Consider the following 24,616-nt stretch of genomic DNA (forward strand, 5'->3'; position numbering starts at 1 on the left):
AGAGCCGGCGCCGGCTGCACAACCGTCTTAGCCTTCCCCTTCGCCGGTTTTGGATCCGGCGTTGGGGTCGGCTTCGGCACCAGTCTCGGCGCCGGCTTCGGCACCGGAGTCGGCGCCGGCCCCGGCGCCGTCTTCGGCGCCAGTCGGGGCACCGGTCTCGGCGCCGGCTTCGGCGCCGCCTTTGGCGCCGTCTTTGGCGCCGGCTTCGGGGCCGGGGCCGCCCTTAGCACCTGGCTATAGGCGGCTTTGGACGCCTCCGCCTCCGCGCGTCTTTTGTCCGCCGCTAAAGGCGGACGTAAGATCGGCTCTGGCGGGAGCCTGCTGCTTAGCCCCGCCAGTTTGGCGTCCATCATGGTCCCCACGGACACCATGATGGCGCGCTGCATGGCCTCGAAGTCGAGGGCTGCTGGGGCCGTCCGTTTTTCGACGGACTGAATTTTGCCCCGCAGCTCCTCGAGCTCCCGGCTCAGCCTGGCGTTTTCCGCCAGCAGCCCCTCCGTTCCGGTGGACTTTGTCAGGGCGCGGACACCGCCCTGAATTTCCTCCACCGCATCCTTGAGCCTTTTGATTAGGCAACCCTTTATATTTTTGGAGGTACGTGCTACCTCCAGGATTGCCATAAGGCTGCCATCGATGGCTTCTTTGGCAGAAGAAGGGTCCATTGGCTTTAGTCCGGAACTAATGAGGTCCCGGACTTCCGCTCTGGCGTCCCTCCTCCGCCTCTCCTCTTCCACCTTCTCGTCCAGAGTATCGGACGACTGCGCCGATTCCGCGGCGAGCCTCCGATACTCTTCTCGTTGTCGGTGTAGCCCGACATATCGCCCGTGGGTGACGCCGCCGCGGGACCGTGTCGACGAGGCTATAGACACCTCGCTCTCACAGTCGGAAGCGGCGTACGCCCCCACAGACATTCTGTCCTCCGAAGCATCCCGCCTGGGACGCTTTCGGTCGGACCTTCCCGCGGAGCTGTCGCGTGAGTGACACGACAGCTCCTTCTCCTTCTCCAGGGGCGAGGCGATGCGCTCGAGCACCACCCGAGGCGACCTCGCCACCAAATCGTCAGCTAGACTCGGTCTACTAGTAGACCGAGTCTTCCTCCCTTCATCGACCTCTCCTTCCTTCGGTTTTTTAAATGTAGATTCCATTGGATTCCCACGAGAATGGGGGATTGGGTCGTCGTCCCCGGCCAGTGCCCCCTGTAGCCGGGGAAGGTCTAAGAGTAACCCTCCGAGGTGCGACATGTGCCCCGTCGGGGGTCAACGCTAGGGACTGGTTTCCCACCAGCCATTCATCCCCTCGCCGCGTTGTCCAATAGCTTGGGATTGGGGGTTTTTTATAGAGGTTTTCCGTCCTCGCGGTCCAACCGGTTAAGGTAAGACCTCCGTTCCTGCGTAAGTCCACCCCTGACCTCGCTGCAGGTTTACGGTCTGGCCGACGGTGGTCTTAACAAGACCGCGTCCGGAGGCAGTGTAAGTGCACACCGGACCCGTCGCCCATCTCCGACTCCCCGCCCGCCGCCGCTACCCGGAATAAGCCCAGGACGCCGACGGGCTGCGACATCCAGCAAGCTGTGAACACTCACTGGACTCGCCCTACACCGCGCCCGCTGCCGCTACTCGGAGTACGTCCGAGACGCCAGCGAACGCCCACCACGCGAAGGCCGGGACAAAACCGACCCCCGCCAGTCTATCCCACAAGCTGTGGGAAGACATCCCCGCCCGCCGCCGCTACCCGGAATGAGTCCAGGACGCCGGCGGGCTGCGGAGTCCAGCAAGCAGTTGACACTCACTGGACTCGCCCTCCTTCCGACCTTCGGCCAACAAACAATGGCCGAAGTCGTCGCCGCTCCAGCTCTGCAAGCCACTCCTCGCTTGAGGAGGGTGAGAGCGAGCGCGTCCGGCCAGCAGTGGACACTGGCCGGACTGGCAGAAATTCGCCACGCACAACAATTGCCCCAACTCGCGAGACGATTATTGTGCGTACCCAGGGTGCACCGGCCCAGCGACTGCTCTTCCCCCCGGACGTATCCGTAAGGGACCAGCAGCCGCCAGGCACACGAGGAGGTTTTCTGCCCTGCACCCCAACCTAACCTAACCTAACCTAACCTAACCTAACCTAACCTAACCTAACCTAACCTTACCTTTCTTAACCTCAATTGGGTGACCATACCTTTATTAACGTCACCTTTTGTGACCTCACCTTTCTTGACCTCACCTGACGTTGATTAACCTCACCTTGCGTGACCCCACCTTGATTGATTGAGTGACCTGACCTTACCTTTGATTGACCATACTTAGATTAAACTCACCTTTGGTGACCTCACCTTTCTTGACTTCACCTGACCTTGACTAACCTCACCTTGCGTGACCCCACCTTGATTGATTGAGTGACCTGACCTTATCTTTGATTGACCATACTTTGATTTAACTCACCTTTGGTGACCTCACCTATCTTGACCTCACCTTGCGTGACCCCACCTTGATTGATTGATTGATTGAGTGACCTGACCTTACCTTTGATTGACCATACTTTGATTAAACTCACCTTTGGTGACCTCACCTATCTTGACCTCACCTGACCTTGATTAACCTCACCTTGCGTGACCCCACCTTGATTGATTGAGTGACCTGACCTTACCTTTGATTGACCATACTTTGATTAAACTCACCTTTGGTGACCTCAAACCTTCGTGACCTAACCCTTCTTCTTCCCTTCTTGACCTCGACCTCGCCTTGATTAACCTCACCTTGTGTGACCGCCAGGCTACGAAACCCTCGAGAAACGAAAAATAACAAAAAAAAAAAAAAAAAAAAAAAACTCACAGATCACCGAGATATCGACTATTCCAAGCTATGCTATGCTAGAAACTTCGGAAAACGTTAAAACAACGCGATTTCCGCGATATCGACTTTTGGAGTTTCGCCGACCTACGCCAGGCTACGAAACCCTCGAGAAACGAAAAATAACAAAACTCACAGATCACCGAGATATCGACTATTATGAGCTTTGCTATGCTAGTAACTACGGAAAACGTTAAAACAACACGATATGCGCGATATTGACTTTTGGAGTTTCGCCGACCTACGCCGAGCTACGCCAGGCAACGAAACCTTCGAGAAACGAAAAATAACAAAACTCACAGATCACCGAGATATCGACTATTCCGAGCTATGCTATTAATGTGTGGCTAAGATTAATGTGACATCGACTGATGTTTTTATCGAAAACAACGGTGCGTTGTGAAAATAAGAATACAATTGCCGTTCCGACTGCGAACCTCCATCTACCCACATTAAGGTTACTTTATTAAATGATGCAAACTTGTTATGCTTAGAGTCCATGACCGCGAATCGTTCGTTGCCTTAAAACGCTTCTGTGATCGGTTTGGAGAAACTGAAGGGTTTTATTGTGAAATTATAGATAAACGTTTTTTTTTAAAAACTACCTAAATAATATTATTAAGGATGGAACAGTTGACATCTGACGGGCATGTCACTGTCCCGGTGAATCCTTAAGGCACACAGTTTCGGACTGTTCTCGTCTTCACACAGGCATAACCAAGTGGCCAGGTTTATCCGTCGTATCTTACTTTAAGTACATACTTGTGGATTCTGAATTGCCGTACTATACCTAGGCATGTTCCCGACCGAGTTCTCAAAAGTGGTCATATCACACTGTACTGGGATCGATGTATCATCACTGATAGCTGAAGCCTGATTTATTGCTCATAGATCGATAACGATGAATGATTGTTAATATTCCATACAGTGAAAGAAGAAGAAGAAAAACATATAAAATATTTGGACTAAGCTACCTGAACGAGGTTGTGAGCTTTGGGAGGTGGACTCCTTAGTTATTTTCGTGCCAATGGCTGTACAGACCTAGCTAGTTAGAAATACATATAAGATTCCTTAATGTTTCTTAAATTGTAAAGACGCTGGTCACAAATGTTTTTGTTACATACTTAATTTATCGAGTTTGTTTGTAATGTATTTGTGTAGCTTACACGCCTGCTTGACTTACCTTTTGGATAACGCTCTTATTAGCTCCACCTGTATGTTTGTTTGTAACCGACTCCTTAGGACTCGATTTGAACCCACTTTGACGGTCAGATTTTATAAATAATCTGGACTCAAAGACAGGAAAAAATATCGAAATAATTCAAATGATGGATAAGAGAGATAAATAAAAAAGCGTGGTGATTTTCAGAAATTATTTTCTATCTTTTAGTTCAGATATTTATAAAAGCGTGTTTTTATAGTTTTTTTTATTTCTTGTGAGTCGTATTACCGCTGTCAGGTACCTACGTAAATAAAAAAGTGAAACATCGAAATACAGAATATTTATTTAGTATAAGAATAATAATTTATTAATAATAGTCTGTACAAATAGTAAACATAAGTTAGTTGGTATTGAGTGATGACTAGGCGTTTCGGACGTTGGGAGGTCTCATGTCACGTGAGCACCAGCACCACCAGCACCACCGCGAACCCGGCCACCAGGCACAGCACCAGGCTCATCTTTTTCTGTAAACCCAGACACACAGCTTTACTACATCCTACGTGTTGCACTTGAATTAGACAATTGTGTACCACGTTAGTGCACACACGGCAATACTACGGTAAGTAACACTAATTTCTAGTAAAACCCAATATTTACGTACTAAAACAGTAAAAATCTTTCGAAGATCATCGTTTCCGTCCGGACTTTAATAAGTAAATCTTAGCATTTGTCTGGTATTTATTTAAATGAAAATAAAAAGTCTTGCTATTCTGCCTTACAGGATAAACTGCAGGTCATCTTATCATATTTTTATACAGATTTTACTTCCCATTAATGTACTCGCGATTTTATTTAAATAGGAAGTATAATAATGTGCGCGAATAAATAATGAAAACTTATTATTTTTAATAAAATACTAAGATTATTACTATTATCAACGTTCGGCAAACTGAACGTTGTACAATTTTGAAAACTATTAGGAACATGTATATCTTCCTGTTTCGATCAGGTGATCCAACAACTCGACTGCCGCTATGATCCTAACCAGGGCCCCGGTTCTGTTATTCAACAATATAATTATGAGAAGATGATGATGGATGATGAATGAATGGCAATTGGATTAAATTTGAATTTATTCCTATTCTCTTAAGCATTTTGCCAATACAATAATTGGAAGTTAATTTTATTGACCTTGAGTATACCATCCGGTACTGAATTTACAATTATTGTGAAGAAAAATGCTTAAGAAAATACGAAAATTGACATTTTATGCCAAATTTCACTAATTCATCGGCCTTTGTAAATAACAGAATTGGGGCCCAGGAATGTTGCGTTTGTTTATAATTTCTTACTAATGTAGTATATTCTATCCAAATCAGTTTCATTTGAGGAGCTGAACTGAACTGAATTCAATTATCTTTCTTTTTGGTTGGCTTTGTGCACATAATAATATATATTATGCTGGAATTATCATCGAATTTGGACTAATAGTTTGTAGCTGACACCTGAAAAAGTAGTAGAAGAGCACGAAAACACATTTGGCAGGTGGGTGTGTATCTGTCTGTATGTATCCTTAGTACTGTTAAATACTGACTTTTCAAATTATGAAGCAATGGCCTTTTTACGCAAAATTACCATTTATTGCGTAAAAATGAAATAAAGTGCTTCAAGGTATGCCAAACTTACCCTTTTACCTAAGTAGTCAGTCGCCTGTGGTATTTTGACGTATTTTTCAAACCTATTTCCTCTAAATGTCTTTAATATCGCAGCTTTTATTACATCTGCATTCGCAACATTATTGTTCGGAACTTTCTTAAGAAATGTTTCTTTATTTGTGCTTATTATTAGTTATGGCCTTTGTGACTTGCCACAACTTATTGTTTTTATTGAAGCCATCGTGAGCTCCCTCGCTCACAGGTGAGATGGCAGCTTACCTTCCTGGCCTTGGTGTGGCTGACGGTGCCCTTGAGCAGCTGCGAGCCGCCGTGGCCGACGTGCTCGCTGGCCTGCAGCGCGTAGTACTCCACGCTGTCCACCTGGTCTTGCTGGAACAGTTTGTGCCTACGTTACTAACGTCACTACACCCAACCTAATGCGGGTACATATTATGTATGTATATCAGGGATATATGAAATATCGGAAGCGGATATAGAAATAATAATTTTACAAGGATTGTAAAATGGTTCACCAATCAGTTTCAACGCAAATGTTATGACGAAGACAGAAAAACCAAACCCTGCCTGCGTTGCGGCCCGCCGCGGCCGATCATAACAACTTGTCGTAAAGGGTCTCAATTATGCTTCGCCCCTGTCCGATATTATCCGAAACTTTAATTTCGGATATTTTCCGATAGTTTCGATTACGAATATACGGTATACATCAGAGATGAAAAAAAAAATCCATATCACTCAGTTCAGCGATACGAGACATTTAAAAAGTTCGACATCCCTCGTCGCATTTTTTTAAGTCCTGTGATCACCAAAGTAATAATTTCGCTGTTATTTTTTAAAATCCGGGATCTTCATTAACGATGCTATTAATCGCAACTATAAATTAATGCAATGAAAAAACATTTTTTTTTTTTTTCAAATAATGGAAACGAAATTTTTTCCCTGATGTGTTATCACTTTGCCTTTCATCCGGTCTCAGATTATCGTTGAGTTTTAGTCTTGAATTATTCGTGGAAGTCCAGAGTAGGTTTCTACAAGAGGAATTTTTAATAAAAGTTGAAAAAGTGTGAAATCAACATCTTTCTATACCTACTCGGATACCTATACAAAAAAATTGTAAAAAGCCAGTTTGACGTTAGTTCTGTCAAACAAATGTCATCATATGTCATTTCATTTTATCAGCGATAATAATGATTACTTTGTTGTGTTTATATTTTCCAAAATGTTGTTGAGTTATTGCTTTGTGTGTTCTTATTTTCCGTAATTGCTGTTCGTTAGTCTCGCTAAAATTCGAGAACGGCTTAACCGATTTAGATAATTTTAGTCTTGAATTATTCGAAGCAATCCAGAGAAGGTTTAAACGGTGTGAAGAATTCAAATTATTGCGGGGAAAACCTTAAAAACAGTCATTTTCTTTCTCCCATACAAACGTTTTCTAACAAAAATGTAGTAAATTTCAAAATGAGGATGGTAGCAGGAGAGCAGGTAGTGACAAAGTAAAAATGACATGCTTGATGAATGAGCAATAATCTTATGCAAGTCAGAGTGCACTTAAATATACAAAGGTCTCTTAACAAGACAAAGGCACCCAGACTTAGAACAAACAGTGACGGTATATACACGGTGACTTTTTTGTCGTCTTACAAAAGTAGCCCAGTTCATGTATCCGACATAAAATAAATACCCCTAGGCGCGATTATGATTTTTTTTTTAATTTGTCTTAAATATTTTTTTATCATGAACGTGTTCTATTCATTGGATACATGAACTGGACTGCTTTTTAAGACGACTAAAAAATCACGATGTATATGGTGTGAGTAGCTACCTGTTGCGCGACGAGGTGCGCGAGCTGCGAGAAGAGGTCGCGCACGTCCGCGAGCGCGGCCTCTAGGCGCGCGAGCTGGTCGTGGCGCGCCTCCACGTCGCGCAGCACGCGCCGCGCCTCCGCCGTCTCCGCCTGCACGTTGTCCACGAACAGCGAGATGTTGTGCGAGTCCAGCAGCGCCTCGCACTCCTCCTCCGACACCGCCAGGTTCGCTGCAACGTGACCGAGTAGCTGTGACTCAGCGCCGGCTGCCGCGAGGTTACCCGCGACCGTTCACCCCGCTTATGAATCAAAGAGATGCAGCCATTCAACTGTGTATACACTTACACGTCGCTACCTAATTGTGCTAATATTGATTACGGTATGATGACCGGTCTTTGCTCTTGGTATGATACACAACTTGCGCACATCGTGTGCCTCTGCCCGCCGTGCTGCCGCAGCAGCTCGTTCCGTCCCCGGCAGCCGGGCCCGAGCACACTACTCACACATCACACGAGTAGCTTCCTGGAGCCGGCGCGCGGCGTCCGCTTGTTCTCAATTATTTAATGAGCGTGTGGTAACAGACCTTTCATAAGAGTATGATCACAGTAGAGTAATAATATAACTGTGGTATGATTATATAGTCGGGTTGCTAAGCGAGAGGTTGATAACTCTGCCATTATAACATGGTATGCATATCATTGACTGGTTTACAAAAATCATTTAAACTCATATTCTTCTTGAGAAGTCCCTGCCACTCACAGTGTGTACGTGTGACGTGTCGTGACTGGTGTAGTGAGTAGAGTGTAGACTAACTGAGCCTGATCTGGTGGTGCAGCAGATGCAGCTGGTGCGCGCGCAGCTGGTCCAGCAGCGCGTGGTGTCGCTGCAGCGCGGCCGCGTAGAGCGCGCGCGTGGCGGCGTACTGCAGGCGCGCGATGCGGGCGCCCGCGTCGTTGCGCGCGCTCAGCCGCGTCTCGAACTGCCGCAGCGCGCCCGACAGCTTCAGCCCCAGCGCCGAGCTGGCCGTGCCCGCCGCCTCCAGCTGCTCCTGCAGGTCTGTTAGTCATGCTCACTCGGGTGCCCCGAACATTGGAAATACTTATTTTGTTCTCAACACAAATTACGGAAGGGACACTGTTGTTACGAAGATATTGAATATTCGTGATGTGGCGACGTTTTTCTTTGATGGTTGGGGAATTTCAGTAAGTTTCTTGTTTCATAAGAACGATAGAGTTCTTATACTCAGTCACACGTGTGTAGCGTCGAGTATTATAGTGTAGGCCCGATGACGTCAGCAGATATGTTTGTTGATCAATAAAATGCCGCGTTATCTACATGACTGAGAACAAGTAACAACACAACATACTCTACCTAGCTAAACGTATAGCGTGCAAATGAATATACGCGAGTCATCTGAGTGACCGCAGATAATTAGATTGTAGTGAGAACACGGGAACGTGTGTCGCCTCGGGCGGCGGTACTTACTCTTGTTGGTGTGGTACGTAGGGTCGGCGTGCAGGCGCCGCATCAGCTGCGTGTTGCCCTCCAGCTCATGGATCCAGCTGCGCATGCGCTCCACCTGCACAGACACCTCATGTAGCAGACCACACTGGGAACATTGTAGAGCAGACGTAATATTCCAAGGCAGGGTCGACGAGTGCAAGGATTGCTCGTGATCATTACTATGCGTAGGATTATTATGAATGATTTCCGTTTAGATTGACCGCAGCGACCGCATTTCTGTGTAGCTATGTGCGCTCGTGAGCTTAGCGCTCACAATAATATAATAACAGTTACGTAAGCGAGTGAGCGGACTGTTCCGCAAGTGTGTCACGATCATGATGAGCCGCGCTGGAGAGCGCCGCGCGGTGCGGAGCGGAGCGGAGCGGCAAGGTTGCGACATTAATTAGTGCTGCCACTAATCAAGGCAATGAGCAAGTTGTTAATGTCGCACATTCATAACAATTAATCGGTTTGCCTCGCCCCGGCGGCGGACTGCGCTCACCTCGTCGAAGATCTCCTGGATGTGCTTGTGGTGCGGCGCGGCCGGCTCCGCGCACACCTCCACCGTGTCGTGGTACACGCCGCCCTCCGCATCGTTCACCAGCTGCAACAAGGACACATCGTGCTCTTAGTATTGCACTACACAATTCATTTATTGACAATTCACAAACATAGCAGAGGGTCATCTCGCTATGTAACCGTATCCGCAAAAGACACCAAAAATCGAAGATGGCTCGGACAAAGTCAGCGTGGTTATTTCAATTAACGGACGTCATGTCCTTTTACTTAAAATAACAGTAAATACTTACTGGTTGTAACAATAATGATTAAGCTCCTATCATCATGCAATGAGTCATTTTGCTCACCTACTTCCATAGCTCTATGAAAGCTATGAAAGTTATGTGATTACTTATGATACTTAGTGGCGGCGGTGGAGCTGCGAGTCAGGCCTAGTGCCACTGTTGTGTTGTTTGTTTACTTTCGTGACGTCACAGAGGCCGACTGTCACCGACGCGCGTCGGACGTAAAAGTTACTAAGAAGTGCGTCGCGCGTGCAGCTAGTGGCTGAGCCGGCCCCGGTAGGGTACTCACGTGTCGCAGCTCGGCGAGGCGGTCCTTGCTCCGCATGGTGTCGCGGAGGTGCGTTCGCAGCGGTATCTAATCGAGCACTGATAACGCGCGGCTGCTATCACGCGCACAGCGCACACCGCGCCCACCGCGCTGCGCTGAGGTCACTACTCCCGCGCCATGCGGGCAGCGCGAGCCACGCTGCAGCCGCTTCAGCCGGCCGCCGCGCCGCTAGGCATCAAGTGGACTCCACATCACTTACTGCAATACACTTAACACATCTCCTAGTGGAACATAAACAATAGCAAAGTGAGTGTATTAAGTATCTGCGAATGATAAAGCGCAATTTCAGCGCAACTGGCACAGACTAACGAGACCTGTCGTGAGAGCTGCGCGCCTGCACGCTACTGACACACTGGCGAGTGGCAGGCGCCGGCGCGCGCCGTGTGTTACTGTTTACGCTGCACATTAGCAGCACACCTGTCCCCCCCCCCCAGGCCAACGCCCCGCGCGCGCGCTCTGACTCTACTTCCTCATCATGTTAACAAGCTACTGGAACATGCAGACAAAACGGTTCGTGGGCTCTTGACCACGGGCCGCCTTAGGCTAAATCACTATTGCTCACTTTCGAGTGACTGTCAAGTCCGACCAAAGAGACGACCATATCAATAATTATATCTACTCAATAACAAACTCCTTGTCTCGGCACGGAGAGTACCACATCATGTACTGGTGTGCGGCACGGTCTAGGCGTAGTCTGATATATTTTCAACATAGTGACCACCGAAAAGCCTAGCGGTGTCAGTACCTAAGTTCTGCAAACTTAAATATCACGCAATCATTTATTTATACCTCGGTAGGTACTTATTTAATGGATCAGCAGAAAAATTACAAATGCTAGTTTTATAATTAGCATTTGGTAAAAGATTTGGACCAGTAATTACTTAAGTACCTGGCTAATACTAGTTGTCCTTCATAAATTAGGGCTACATTAAAATATTTATTAATTGGGTTCTTAATGTTGGTAATTGGAGTTGATGTTACCTCTCCATTTTTAAAAAGAAGGTGAGGTCTTAATGTAGCCATGAATCACCAGTGTCATGTTCAGTGTTAAGTACTAACAATATCTAATAACAATATCTAACTGATATCGCGGTCCTGCAATTAATGATGCTATAAATAAACATGAGACGTATAAAAAATTCAAACACTATAAAAACATACAGAAACTCATCATATCATATTCGCGTCAAATTGTCATGATATTAACAAACCGATTCTAAGGTACATTATCATAACGTGGTAACAGCGCCATCTTTGTACATCTAGCAGTATTATTATCGCGGCGGAGTTCGCGCAGCTACACCCGGCGCGACACAGATGGCGCTGTGCGCCGCGACGTTAACGAAGTAACACTGCCTTTTTATGTCCGCAGACTGCTTTCATCGCTAAGACTGAATTAAATGGCTTGTTTTTATTTTGACTGTAGCTAGCCTGCATGCATGTTTTACTAACGTGGCGTACGTAATGTAAGCAACGGTCTATGTCCAATAACGTCATAACTTTATTACTTTCACCTTCCGCATATTATATTCGACTAAAAGTTTTGTTTGAAGGTGAATAAGTACCTAATAGGAAAGAGATTTTCTTTCATCTCGGCCTGATTTCGCGCGGTTGCCACATTGCGTTACTAGAGTAAAAAAGTGAACGTATAGGTAAATATGACATTCAAATGATTTAATTTAAGAAAAAATTGGTAAATTTATGTGATATAACGGGGCTTGGTTTACGGGGCTCAATTAAGGCTCCTCTTTCGTAAAAAGCTTGAAAAAAGCGTGCAGATGAAACAGCTTTTCGTCGGCACTTACAGAGAATTTATATCTGCAAAAAATAGTTAGTAATCTACATGATATGATACGTAATTTGGTTCAGCCATAATTTTTCTATTGGCATCACATAACAAGTAAAAAAATTCCCGAATCACCTCCAATTTTTAGAGATAAAACCATTTTACTGCTTTATTTTTAATAAAAGAGCATTAGAAAAAAATCTACTGCTTTGCAATACATAGGAAAATGATTTGATATCTACACAATATGGGCTCAACATGGAAAATAAAAATGGTGTTAGTAAAGTATGTACAGGTAGGTAGGTGTATGAGTGCATGTGTCTGTAAAACATGTTTGGGATAATCTTGATTATGATATTAAAGGAAGTGTTTATTGCCCTGGAGACGATCAAATTGTTTGTCAAATAATTTGATAGTGACCCTACTGTTGTGTTTGAAGCGCTTGTCAAACAATCTACGTGTTTGTCGTGTCTGATGAAAATCGTTGCATTTCATATATATTTTTCGTGGTATATTAGTATATTTAACTCTTAATTCCAACCATTGTTGACTCCATCGTCTTCTTTTGTGTCTTGACACTCAGTGCTAGAGTCAATGCCTAACATGCGTCATCAGAATTACTCGTGGTAAGCGCACCGAAAGGGAAAACCCCGAATTAAATAAATAAATAAATGCGGACAACATCACACACATTGTTCTGAACCCAAAGTAAGTTGCTAAAGCACTTGTGTTATGGAATTCAGATACAACGAAGGTACCACAAACACCCAGACCCGAGACAATGTAGAAATGTGAATTTTTACATTGACCCGACCGGGGATCGAACCCGGGACCTCAGAGCTAGCGACACCTTGAAACCGATGCGTACGCCACTCGACCACGACGGTCGTCTAAATTTACTAGAAAGTTAAAAATATTGTTTGATCGTTTGATCATTTAAGCTATTGTTTGATGAAAACGTGAAACTGGACAAGCAGTTTGATCGTTTACAGCACTTTTGTCAGTTTGTGATATAATGGTAACCCAATATTTCATGAACCCAATTTAGAAATCCATTTTTTAAAAAGTAGAATGAAATTGTGGCGCAACGAAGTTGGTTCCTACATTATTGATACATGAAACATTGCAATACATCAACAAAAATTGTCGTGCGCGAATCGAACCCGCCACTTGCCAGATTGTTGATGCTCACACGCTTTGAGTCAAATCGCGTGGACTTGGTAGTTTTCTCCATTGCGTCTTGATTCAATTGTTTTCTGATGCAGCCAATTAAGCGATTAGACTTACGAATATTGGTGGGCTAATGGAGAAGACTTAAGAATAATTATCTGTTATTTAATAAAATAAACATTAGGGTGTGGGGGAGTGAAAAAAGAAAATATTATTTATGGGAAAAAAGTTTGCAGTAGATTATGTCATACTCGTACTGCAAATAACTGGTGCTTGTGCAACATAATCATACAAGTACCAGGTAAGGCATCTGACTCGTGCACCGCGCGCCGGGCTCGTGGCAGTAAATGAAACAAGGGTGTAATGTCTATGATGTTTTATTGTAACATATAGATAGTTTTCTACACATCCACCTTACATAGTCGTCGCGTGGTGCGCTAACTGATATGAGCTCTGTACAGCGGCGGCGGAGCGGCAACGCGCTTCGTCCCCACATAAATAAAATTCACGTAATATTATTATAATATAAACTTAGCCTAGGGGCGGGCGCAGCGGCCCGCTCGTACATCTATATACACGCTAACACTAGTCTGTACACCGCGGCCGCGCCCGCGCACTATTTACAACGAGAGGATATGTGTCAGGAGCGGCTCGCGCGGGCCGCGTCAGTCGCGCGGGGCGGCGCGCGCCAGCAGCGCCAGCGGCTGCAGCGGCTGCAGCGGCTGCAGCGCGGTCGCCTGCAGCGCGTGCGCGTGCTGCAGCCCCGGGTGCGCCAGCGCCGCGCCCTCGCCCGCCGGCGGGTTGATGCGCTTCTCCTTCTGGCGCCGGTTGCAGAACCACACGCGCACCACCTCCTTCTCCATGCAGAGCGCGTCGGCGAGCGCGGCGATCTCCTCGCTGGTGGGCTTGGGGTTGTGCAGGAAGGCCTTCTCCAGCGCGACGCGCACGCCCGACTCGATGGAGGTGCGCTTCTTGCGGCGCCGGCCCACCGCCTCGGCCAGGCCCGCGCCCAGTGCTGCGCCGCCGCCGCCCGCCGCGCCGCCGCCCGCCAGCGACGAGTCCGCGTCCTCCAGCCACTTCTGCAGCAGTGGCTTCAGCTTGCACATGTTCTTGAAGCTCAGGTTGAGCGCCTCGAACCGCGATATCGTCGTCTGCGAGAAGTCGTTCCCGTACAGCTTGCCCATCGCGAGGCCAACGTCGCCCTGCGTGAAGCCTGCAGACAACAAGAGTCACTCGTTTAGTGTGGGGCGTGGAGTCGGAACGCCGCTGACTGTCTCAGAGCGGGAGGAGAACTCACCGAGTTTAATGCGGCGCTGCTTGAAGGTCTTGGCGAAGTGTTCCAACTCCTCGAGGTCCGCGGTGTCGTCGGCAGTGGGCTCGAGCGCGCGCGGCTTGTGCGCGTGCGCGTGCAGCGGCGTGTGCGCGTGCGCGTGCAGCGGGGAGCGCGCGCGCCCGGAGCCCGGCGTCAGCGGAGTGAGGAAGGCGCCTGCGCCCGGCGGGGTGCGCCGCGGCGACGGCGACCGCCCTTCAGCTGCAACATGACTCATGCTCACTACGTGGACTCATTGCGAGTAAGTTTGGGATATAGCTAGATTTTAAAGGAATTAGAAGTAGAGGGTAATCATCTGCACGAACCTTGAATGTATTTGAATGTTGGCGACGTACCGGTGGTGGAGGAAGGTACTGCGCCGGCACGCGCTTGCAGTTGTTGCAGCTGCTGCGCTGCCGCTTGCGCTACTGCTTGCTGCACCTAAACCGAACACGGGCATTTAATAACGTGTCCTATTAGCATATTATATTCGTCACACACTTTCAGATAGAAAGCTTATCTGGCCATACGCAACCCAATCAGGCAAAACTTTTGACCATAGCAAATAATGAACAAGTATGAGTTGAACTGTTGCGTCCGCGCGGTGAGGCTCACTCACCTGCGTGTGCAGCAACAACGAGTGGGCTCCGTGCTGTGTGAGCAGCAAGTGCTGCAGCTGCGCCAGCGCGTTGCCGGCGCCCGCGGCGTTCTGTAACAACAAGCAGGCGATCAGCACGGCCAGGCTCGGTCTCAGCTGACTGGTGCATGAGCGAGGAAGGGTGACTTACAAAGACGGCGGCGGTGGCGGCGGCGGCGCTGGCGACGTGCGGCGGGTGCGCGGGGTGCGCGGGGTGCGGCAGGGGCGCGGAGGGCGCGCGCGGGGGTGAGGGGGGCCGCTCGTCACCGCTGATTTCGCCCTCGCCGCTCGCCGAGCCATCTGTAACACAATACATATTACACACCTACTGTTTTAAACCTAAGACGAGCCAAAACTGTATGTGCGATTAGTTGGTACGGATTTAGCAGACATTATATGGCAATTACAAGTACTCGGCAGTACAGCTTGTGGGGCCAGGGCCCCAATTCTGCTATTTATATCAGCCGATGAATGATTGAAATTTGGCTTAAAATGACAATTTTCGTATTCTCTTAAGCATTTTTCTACACAATACTTGGAAATTCAGTGCAGGACGGTATACTCAAGGTCAATATAATTAACTTTCAATTATTGTATTGGCAAAATGTTTAAGAGAATAGGAATACCTTCTAATTTAATCCAATTGCCATTCATTCATCGGGCATTGTAAAATAGCCGAGTCGGGGCCCAGTAGCCTACGATATGTCTCCGACACCGCATCTCTCGTATCCATTCACATTATGTATCGTCCACTGCTCCTACATTAGGCTTACTCGTGTAGGCAGTCTCGTGCCACTTTGACACATTCATTTTAGAGTTTCTTAAATATAAGATTAACAACAACAAGATGTTGTTCGGTTTTACACTACCTAGTCGATAAATACATCGTAGGTTGAGAGGCTCGCCACTAGCCTACGTGGGGGGGGGGATATGTTTACACCACTTCCGGTAATATGATGTATGGGCCGGCGGGAGGCGGGTAATGGGCCGGATATTGCATGTAAATACATCTCATACGACAGCCGCCATCCCCGACAGATCATATTCGATATTACAGCGGCGGGGACACAATGACACGCGCGCCCGTCTCGGGGAGGGACGCTTACGGTAAAGGGTGAGACGCGCGTTACAGGCGCGTGCGCACTTTCTTCAAAGGGGTGAAGGTGAGGCGCATTGTTTGCTCGGCGCATGCGCCGCACACGTTCCTGCTTATCCTCGACAGGTGGACCCGGTGGAGCCATTGTGTCGCAACACGGAATAGAAAGGGAACTCGCGTTAGTGTTATCATTGTGACCGGCAGGCCTAATAGAAGTGGACGACGGACGAGTGGTGGTGGCTGCTGATGTTAATGTGGAAGTGATACTGACCATGGCTGGGCGGCGGCGATGGCGACTTGATGAGCTCGCCAGACTCCTCTGCAACAAAAAGCTCCTGGTTACACAACTGTGGTAAATTCATTCAATTATGGTTTAACTTAATAACACACACGGATAGGGCACACGACGGACCTTCAATTAAATTTAAATTCAATTATATTAAATAAGACATTACTAAAGAATTCATTCGCTATTCTTTGTGTACGTGATTTGTATGTTTGTGAAACTCCCGCGACACAATTAAGTTCCTTACTCTGCCGTCTACTAACTAAAAAGCAGCTAAGCGCAAAAAGTGTTTTTGGAGAAAACGCAAAAATAAGGGGGAATTGATGTCTCTAAAAAACTATACAACCTAGGAAAACGTGGTTGCAAGTTATATATGTAGACAAAGTGTTTGTGCACAATATGCAATATATTTCATTCAATCATATTGATGACATTTTATTTGAACGAAACAAAACGACCAACTGTGGCTTTACGGCCTTTTAGTTAGTAGACGGCAGTACTGCGAGAATCGTTTTTAGGAAATATATTGATATGCTTTACTGATTTTGCAACCTAACAAGACAAATAAGAAATGTTCTACTTGTTTCTTAAAGATAACTTATGTAAGAAACAAGAAGTAAGTATACATATAACATTTTGTTCATCAATATAAAATTCCTGATTGTAGGCTTAAAGCCAAACGCAATGAATATCCATATTGATATCACGTAGTGCCATGACTCATTGGACACTGCGATATTAACATACGTGTCTACAAAAGTAATTACAATTTCCACATAAAAATTGCATCGGAAGTATTTGTAGTTACGTAGGTGGTAACAAGTTAATATAGAGTAATGAGTCAGTGAGTCCGGTGGGAGCCGAGCGCCGACGGTGTGCCAGTGCACCGCCCGTAGTGTCGCAGGGAGCTGGTGTCGACGCGTGTCACCCGTCACCTGCGTCCTACACATTACGCGGCCTAACCGGATCAGTTGATTACAACCGAATTAATGGGATCAGCAGCGCGAGCCGCCAGCGAAGCCCACCTCGCGCTCATCACGTTACCACTAATACTGATTAATGAGCGGATTACACGGTGCCGTCCCGTACTGTCATAGCCCAAAACAACAGGCCCGGTAAAGGTGACGTTAGGCGATTTAACTATCATGATGTCACATAATATTTAGATTAAATTGAATTGCCAAGAGCATGCATACCATGAGAGTTCGTAGGAGCGGTCTGCAATGAATACTACGATGCTACGAAAGACTAACCCTGTCTGCGAGCGCATGTGTGTGACCCGTGACGGCCGCGACGAGTGCTCGCCCGCGTGGGAACAGTTGCCTACCTGCGGATAATCCGCGCTCCGCCTTGCAGCGGATAAAAAAGGATTTGCGTCGACACAAATGTTATTTATTTAAATATACGCGAATTCATACAAGACTTATCCTTGGATAAAACCTTCATATGCAGAAAAAATGCGAATGCATTGAGACATCATCGTCAGTTTTTTGTGCGACACAAAAGGGTGCAATCATCGAAACGGGCGGAGGTGCGCGGAATTGAAATATCCCTGAATAGTAAAAAGCGCCAGTTGCGCGTTTTTTGCGCCAGATTAGTTTTTTAACGCGTTTTCTAACATAGTCCTCAACACTCAGCTCTACTTCTAAACCTCCTGCGCACTCGATGTACTTACTTGCAACTGAACACTGAATGCTCGGTCTGCCGAAGTTTTGTGATTGTATTTAAAGACTGGATAGTCCACAATACCTCCTGCTTACCCACGTACGCATACGACACGCCTCATATTTTAGTTACGTGTTACCACAAAACATTATTTGCAATGTAACGATGAGATGTATTTACACGCAATATTAAATGTTAGGTATTAGAATAAAGCGCTATAAGTATGCAGAATATAGAGATACTCCTACTTGTCTAGAAGTACTACATAACATTATGTTGACTCTATTATATGAATAATATATAACTTTTCAAGTGCATCGTTACGGTTTTAAATGAGTAACATAATAATATTTTTAAATGTGTACAACGTGTTTAACTTCTTTTTGATAACTTAAGTCTATTTTTGTTAATAACTAGTTTTATCGAAACGAATCAGAAAGCAGAGTTTGGTTACAATTTGAAAAAAAAATATCAATGTTGGGTAGTCGGTGGTCTATAACCTGCCTCAGTAAACCTGAGGCAGGTTATATATTATAATTATATATTATCACGCTAAAATCAATAACAGCAGAGCAGCAATGACTGACATGTTACAAAAAAAAACGGGGAGAAATAACCACCCGCGTAAAACATAACATCACGTATGACGGAATTGTTCTTCTTAAAAAGGTAAAAAAATAAGTCCGCAAAAATATATCCTTCTTATAAGGTTAAGTTGTTAAAATCAACGCCTATTTAACGTGGTGTTAATCCTTAACATAGAATAAATACGTTAATCATTACAAATGTTCAAGTATAAACAAAATTGCCCCTTTAATTATTTAATTTCATTGAATATCGTATGAGTGACCACTGTCTTAGTCCTCTGTAGCTCCGCAGCTAAATAGTTATAGTTGTTGTGCGGCAGCGGGGCGGTTGGTGACTTTGAAATAGATTGTACTTAATATAACTATTTAAGCCATATATAAAAATCCTGCCTTATATGTCCATAACCGAGCGGACGAAGTCGCGAGCGATAGCTAGTGCAAATTAAACGTTTATTCACAAAATGCTTATAGGTGTGCTTATTTTGTTTTGACATTAAAATTGGTCCAGGATCGATAAAAACCTATATAATTTCACTTTAAATGTAAGCGTAAATAACAAAATACATATTATATACATAATGCTTTTCATACATATTTAAAGTTACTTTTAGAAAGTACAAATAGTTACGAGTATTACAGAAAAGGTAAACATTTGAAATAGGCCTCGAGGGGCAGAAGTGACGGCAAAAACTAAGATAAGCTTCAGATGAACTTCAGCTTCTGAAACACTCTCAATATTTACAAAAGTGCTTTGTGAATTCACTTTCGAACATTATAGTTGACTCTACTTTTCAGTAAGTAGTAATTCTATAATAGCAATTTGGTGATTCCAATATTTTTTAAACTACATACATCAAGTACTCAATTTTAAATAATGTTCCTGCGAATTTCCATGGTTAGGCTAGGTTCAATCTAATAGGCGCAAAACAAACTGCGTGCGTAGTTTGATCTCCCCACAGTCCTGAGTCTGGGTGTATTTGTGGACACTTGAATGTTTGTGAAACTCTCCGCAGAAGCAGGTAGATTCTTAAGTGTAGGGAGTCTTATTAAAAAAAGTAATATGCAATATAAATACTAATGACGCAGCACCTTGTTTATGTACTAAATATAACACTAGCAATATACACTAGTAGCTAGATCGGGTGTATTCGGGGCCCGCTTTATAACAACAACCTCATCAAAATAATACGCAGGTATATTTAATAGAGAGAGTTAATTTAATTTTAGAACGTCTCAAGTTCTAATCGTCGATGTAGGCGAACAACAGCAGTTTGTTTGTTAGTGCTTAATAAACTCACGGTATGCGGTAGAGCAGTAGGAGCGCGTGTCGGCGCGGACGCATGCGGACAGGACCATGGCTGCGTGGGCGGCGAGCGGGTCGTGTCGGGGTAGCACAGCGGTAACACAGGGCAGGGCTCCGCTCCGGCCGGCGCGCACTCACACACTGCGGAGCGGCTCCGGCCGGCAGCGCGAGGCCTGCCCCGCGCCCCCCTCCCGCGCGCCCTCCAGCCCCCCTCCGGGTCCTAGCCTCACCCCGCTCAACCCTCAACCGTTGAATTAAAAATTTGAACTTTTTTGTACGAATCCGTTTCTTTTTCCGCCCTTTAGTGAATTTTTTTCGCGCGACTTCGCCATTATTTCGATTACCTGAGATGATTTTTTTTTTGCGCTTTCGCCGAACGCATCGAACGCGATGTGCGTTTAAAAGCTGTTTAATTTTTTAGGAAAGGGGAGCGACGGGTTCGTCTAACCGATGCGCGAATTCCGATCGGGTTTGATTGAAAAAAAAAAGCTGAGGCTGAGCGAGGAGCGTGTGCCATGAGGCCAAGAGTCGTTACAGAGTTATTATCAAATAAATAATGGCAACGTTCTCCTCGTACTCGTATCTGTAGCACATCTAGTAGCCCGGCGCGGCGCACACCACAACTCTGCAGTTCAGCAGTTATTGTGTTAATCATCCTGGTCATTGTTTGCCTCGATCACTTTTTGTAATACTCGATTGAACGGTTATTCGAAAACAAAGCAGATGAATAGATATGCTTTGTACCTCAACAATCATAATAAAAAACGATCTATAAAAATAAAACGTTTCGGGGCTTTACAAATGCTTTACCGGGCAGTGTACACACTATTTGGAAAGCATCGAGAAAGTGATTGTAGTCAGATGAAAGGGCTAGTTCCTGTTTGATGTGAATCTGATAGAATTGCGAGTGTGGTTCGCCACAGAGCCACGCGCGCCTACACGCGGCCCGGCGGGACACCTCCACTTGCCGAGCTTGCACTGAGAAATATAATGCCTGAGTGGCGCTCGCATGAAGCACGGAGGTCGATATCCAGGTCTTCTTATGCAGACGAAGTAATGTTAATATAATGGTATTTAATGTATTACTATTCGACGGTAACTCTGCAGTTTCAGTAAAACGAGTTGAGTGCGAGTGTCGGCCTAGCCGAGTTGGGGACGGGCGCGTCTACCACTTGGTAGTGCGGCCGCTTTGTAATGCTAATGTGCGCAAACAGCGGCCGATGAAAGTTTAATTCAGGTTGCTCTGACCCCGGCGACCCTGCCGCCCCCTCCCCCGCGCCCCGCGGCCCACCCCTCCTCCTGCGGGCTCATGCATCTCTATCCAAAGAATGCATTTACGTAATGTGGCCAGTGTTTGTTTAGGCGCCAACATATTGCTACTTTGAATAAGAGATTCGCTTCTTTGTAAAGAGCTTTCTGTATTTTAAACTGAATAAAATATGTTTACTTTACCGGTACGGTTACTGTAAGTGGTACGTCCAAGTAGGAATTCGCAATATTTGTTTGTTTTGGGTTTGTGGCGTAACTTCGAGTGTCACAAGGGACGATTCATTTGTTTTGCTGTTTTTAAAAAACGTTTATCTCAAAAAAAAACACTTATAATAACTTTACATTAATACCCGTAATGAATGCATGTGTTTTTTCTAATATAATAAGTGATGACTATAATGCAGTTGATATATTTGTCGTGACGTGTGGGTCATCAAGTCCGGCAGCGCAGGTGTGTCGTAGCGGTGAGCTACGCGGCCGTAGCAAGTTTCTGGTGCGTAGCGGGGACGACCCTCGCATGTTTTATTGTTCTTATGGGATTTTTATGAACACTGATTTCTATATTTGTGTAGTTTTATTACGTGTCAACCCTCCGTACCTTTAGATATTTAATTAAAGATTGAGTGTAAGGGTTGCGTGGGGCAGTAGCGCGCCGCCCGGCGGCCGCGAGGGGCGCCGCCGCGCCGGCCGCGAGGGGCACTCTCATTGCAGTTATCCGATAACATCTTTATTTTATTAATCTCATTGCGACTGAAACGTGTTGGTGAGATTCCTCGAAGGGCAGATTTTCGATTCTGGTCTCTGTTTGTCAACTTACAAATGGCTGCGAAATGCCTCTGAATATGTGCATTACGGGACTCTCCTTAACGAAGAAGAAGCGTATGATATCAGGGAAACTTTCAATATTCTCATTAATCACATAAAAGACCTCAAATTAAAAACGTAAACCAAATCAATATGAAAAGAAAACACGCATATTGTTATAATAACTATTGTGGTCGGATTCTTAATTATTTGTATTTTAATAACGGTTTACTCACAAGTACCTACTACAGTTGGTGTCCAGATAAACACGCGTGAGTAAACTGTTAAATAAGCTACTAGTTACCTAAACACAATATTATTTCCTGCTTCAATGAACGTCGAATCTCATTTAGAGTGCCACAGAGAGTCCTCTTTTTATCTATACTAATATAAAGCTGAAGAGTTTGTTTGTTTGTTTGTTTGAACGCGCTAATCTCAGGAACTACTGGTTCAAATTGAAAAATTCTTTTTGTGTTGAATAGACCTTTCATCGAGGAAGGTTTTCGGCTATAGACCATCACGCTGCGACTAATAGGAGCGAAGATATAAAGGAAAATGTGGAAAATGTTCCAACCACGCGGACGAAGTCGCGGGCAACAGCTAGTATTATATAAAAATGCCCTTCGTGAACCCCAACACTATTTAAGGATAAAAACACCATAAAATACTATAAACCTAAAGATGCACGATGATAACTTATCTTTGGAAGAAAGAAAAACAAAAACAATTAACTGGAAAACTTTAACTTGAAAGCCCACTTCGAACTTGATGCAAAGTAGTATTTAAATTTACTTACAGATGTTTGTGTGCCATTATTTAAATTTATTATAAATAAATAGATTGTGTCGTCAATAATCACACAAACTTCTCTCAATTATCTTATTTCTATATTTTGTTTTTTGTTTTTGCACCATGTATATAACAAAATAAAACCTTCCCGATTGGAAAACTGTGGCTAAATTCTAAAATATTCGTATAAGCTATTTGTCCATGAATTTGTAAAATTAATTACCGTTATCAGTTAGGTGTAATACAGGACAGCAGCCAAGTGTAGTGACGTGCTCGGGACATATGTAGCGGAGGACACAGGGTATCGCAAGCCTCGCAACACGTCCCTCGCTTGGTTACTGGTTTGCTCCGTACAGGTCTAGCTAGGCTGAGCCGTGCTGACCGACGCGGGAAATGTAGCGATTCCTACTCGACGGTGAATGTTAATATATATTATGTATTGGGTAATATTAAACATGTTTCTTTGAATTCAAACTAAATCCTTCCCGTTTAAATAACAAAGCCCATACAAAGTTGCAAAAGTGAACAAGTATACGAGGCGAGGAGTGCTCAGCTCAGGGGCCGGAGGTCGGAGGTCGGAGGTCGGCGGCCATTTTGTATTAGCAGAGTATTTGCATTTACAATTGGCGGCGCGCTTCGTTTCTCGGCGCATTGCGTGGGTAGGGGCGCGGGCCGCAAGCTGCCTGTGTGGAGTTACTGTAAGCCAGCATCGCTCCCACATCACTGACGCGACACGTGATCTCGGACCTACCGCTAGCGACACCACGCCAATGTCTATTTGAAAAAACTTTGTTTACGTTGTTTAAGAGTATATCGACGGGTCAAACGGACCCTTATAACCAGCCACCTCTTAACTCTACTCCACAGTTCATTATTAGTGTAATTAATATAAATTATTGCGGAAACAGTAATGTCCCAGCCAGCGGCGCAGTATCAGCCGCACCTATGTACGGGAGAGCGGCGGCACATGTATGTCGCACACAAGTGATTTACATACGCGACCGGTATATGTAAATGTGAGCGGCGCCGGGATTGGCTGTGCGCACCCTTAGCCCTTTCACACAGACTAAAAAACGAACTGATTTGTGTACGCGACGGTCGCGGGCGCGGAGGCACGCGGGGCGCGGGGCGGGGGGCGCGGGGCTCGCGGGTGAAAGGGTTAAGGGTTGCCGCATACGGCGCGTGATTTATGAGCGGCGCGAGCGGCTGTCATTAGTAAATTATTCCGTCGCGCGACAATATCGGTGACGGGTTTAATTTAAACCGGTATGATATATGATGGGCCAAGCTGTCGCGAGCTCCGCGCGTTATGTACTACCAGTGACGCCGCCGCGCCACTCGGCACAACGTAATAGCAACAGGGAAAAATGCTAGCAAGCGAACGATTGTTGTCAACATCATATTTTTGCAATAATCAATGAGATTTGATTTCGATAGCCAAAGATTTTTGTACAGTTTAATATGGCTGGACAAGAAGTATGGCATTGCGAAGCTTCTTTTTCTCGTGGACTGGCACCTTTCAGGTGGCGTGCTAATGTGCGTGTTTCTAAAGTAGCAGTATATGCAATGTTTCCTTTCTGTGTTCACATTATTTATTTAAATTAGTACATAAGGTCCGATCGGCGGCTGCCCTGGACTGCCACAATAACAATACAACAATCGTATTCTCTGATCTCTCCGATCTCGGCATCTACTTTGAATAACGCACAGGGAGAAGGCATTTACTAAAGTAATACAATAGTGAAATCGAAATTTGCAGCAACAGGCGCGTGCCGAGATTTGGAAGGGTGCGCAAGCGCAGG

At 45.6% G+C, this 24,616-nt stretch overlaps 2 protein-coding genes across 7 annotated transcripts in view; both read right to left on the reverse strand.

Moving 5' to 3' along the window:
- Positions 1-4,440: 4,440 nt before the first annotated feature.
- On the reverse strand, positions 4,441-10,945 carry LOC113497476 (syntaxin-like). 3 transcript variants are annotated; one of them, XM_026877036.1, is made up of 7 exons: positions 10,075-10,945; positions 9,485-9,586; positions 8,965-9,058; positions 8,239-8,527; positions 7,498-7,709; positions 5,937-6,047; positions 4,441-4,526 (listed from the first exon to the last, which is right to left on the reverse strand). In XM_026877036.1, exons 1-7 carry the CDS (start codon positions 10,108-10,110, stop codon positions 4,450-4,452), a joined length of 921 nt encoding a protein of 306 aa, XP_026732837.1. In that variant the 5' UTR covers positions 10,111-10,945; the 3' UTR covers positions 4,441-4,449. The 3 variants fall into 3 exon arrangements, with proteins under 3 accessions (XP_026732837.1, XP_026732840.1, XP_026732839.1); XM_026877039.1 differs by having other exon boundaries at positions 8,293-8,527; positions 10,075-10,930; XM_026877038.1 differs by having other exon boundaries at positions 8,293-8,535; positions 10,075-10,925.
- A 2,485-nt stretch (positions 10,946-13,430) lies between these two features.
- The window catches only part of LOC113497823 (protein nubbin-like), a 57,839-nt gene continuing 46,653 nt past the window's right edge, over positions 13,431-24,616 (reverse strand). For 3 of the 4 annotated variants that reach the window (XM_026877583.1, XM_026877584.1, XM_026877581.1), the window contains exons 3-8: positions 16,383-16,430; positions 15,167-15,315; positions 14,998-15,087; positions 14,705-14,819; positions 14,367-14,600; positions 13,431-14,282 (exon numbers count right to left, since the gene is read on the reverse strand). In XM_026877583.1, coding sequence (XP_026733384.1) covers positions 13,735-14,282; positions 14,367-14,600; positions 14,705-14,819; positions 14,998-15,087; positions 15,167-15,315; positions 16,383-16,430 — 1,184 coding nt within the window. In that variant the 3' untranslated portion in view covers positions 13,431-13,734. The remainder of the gene's footprint in view (positions 14,283-14,366; positions 14,601-14,704; positions 14,820-14,997; positions 15,088-15,166; positions 15,316-16,382; positions 16,431-24,616) is intronic. The other variant, XM_026877582.1, reaches the window with a different exon arrangement.

The sequence above is a fragment of the Trichoplusia ni genome, chromosome 9, assembly GCF_003590095.1.
Source record: "Trichoplusia ni isolate ovarian cell line Hi5 chromosome 9, tn1, whole genome shotgun sequence".
Taxonomy (NCBI): Eukaryota; Metazoa; Arthropoda; class Insecta; order Lepidoptera; family Noctuidae; genus Trichoplusia; species Trichoplusia ni.

Bases quoted from the DNA above. Each gene is read 5' to 3' on its own strand.
- LOC113497476 (XM_026877036.1), bottom strand. From the start codon at position 10,110: ATGCGGAGCAAGGACCGCCTCGCCGAGCTGCGACAC. The intron at 8,528-8,964 runs GTAAGTACCGCC...ACAGACCTGCAG, and splicing joins TACGTACCACACCAACAAGA to GAGCAGCTGGAGGCGGCGGG. The intron at 4,527-5,936 runs GTAAGCTGCCAT...CTGGGTTTACAG, and splicing joins GCCACACCAAGGCCAGGAAG to AAAAAGATGAGCCTGGTGCT.